The following is a 994-nucleotide window of genomic DNA, read 5'->3' as shown; positions in this document are numbered from 1 at the left end:
GTCTTTGTAACCAAGGGGCGTTTACGAGGGGAGGTACTTGTGTAAACTATTGTTTATTGTGACTGTTTTTCAATAAAAGGCAGCGAGCGGAGGCCGGAGTCGGGGTCATTCGTGATAGGATTCGAAGTGCGTTTCTGAGATAGCGACCGAGAAGTAAATCGATCGATCGCTGTTGCCTTGTTTTTACCTTCACGGGAATAAGTCTCTGAATCGGTGGGGTCTGAGTTACAGACTCCACACTGTGCTGTAGTCTGACTTTCACAGAACTCATTAAACTCAACTGCCTACACTCATATTGGCTTAAGACATTGGGACAGGATGACTTTGAGAGATAAAATATAAAAACAAGATTAAAAAATATGAGAAGCAGCAGTGAGTGAGTTTGGCTGAAAAGAAACAAGTGAACAGAGGACTGTGCAGACACTGAGGAAGGTGGTTCTGGGATCCAGAGATCACTGCTGAAACTGCCTGAATCACTGTGGGTTAATTCAGGATTATCGGTGGAAGGAGCCCTTTGACAAACCCTGGTCACAGGTCTGTAAAGCTTCTTCACTCTTTAAAACTATGTTAAGTACATCTACCATTACTTCTGAACACCAGAAGGAGAAAAATGTATTCAGTATTTTCATGGTATCCTTACAGGTGCACACTCCTCCCCTTAGAGGGACTTAGCAGGAGCAGTGAGTCCTGCTTATGAAAAACATGTGAACTTGAACCGGACACTAGATGAAGTGATTGTGTGTACATGTGTAAATGTGATCCACCTGGTGTGTGTTGCTGCACCCAGTTGTTGACATCAATCCTGACTTCTTCAGACCTGGTCTTGAAGTCCACAGACTCCAGCTCTGCTCTGTAATGTTTCTTGCTTTGTATTAAGAATTCCTGAAACCACAGACGACACATTTGTAAATTCACTCCAGCAAAGTCTCTGACATCACTGATTCTGATTTACTTCAGGCTGACATGATAAGAAAAGACTGTTATAGCTACATGA

At 43.0% G+C, this 994-nt stretch overlaps 1 protein-coding gene across 1 annotated transcript in view; it reads right to left on the bottom strand.

Moving 5' to 3' along the window:
• Window positions 1-994, bottom strand: part of LOC102194322 (leukocyte elastase inhibitor A-like) — a 34,843-nt gene that overhangs the window by 5,674 nt on the left and 28,175 nt on the right. The window contains exon 6 of the mRNA XM_013907790.1: window positions 765-882. Coding sequence (XP_013763244.1) covers window positions 765-882 — 118 coding nt within the window. The remainder of the gene's footprint in view (window positions 1-764; window positions 883-994) is intronic.

This window comes from Pundamilia nyererei, unplaced genomic scaffold, assembly GCF_000239375.1.
Source record: "Pundamilia nyererei isolate P.nyererei 1_Seehausen unplaced genomic scaffold, PunNye1.0 scaffold00524, whole genome shotgun sequence".
NCBI lineage: Eukaryota > Metazoa > Chordata > Actinopteri > Cichliformes > Cichlidae > Pundamilia > Pundamilia nyererei.
Note: the sequence above shows the minus strand (reverse complement) of the source record. Positions and strands in the feature narration are given on the sequence as shown.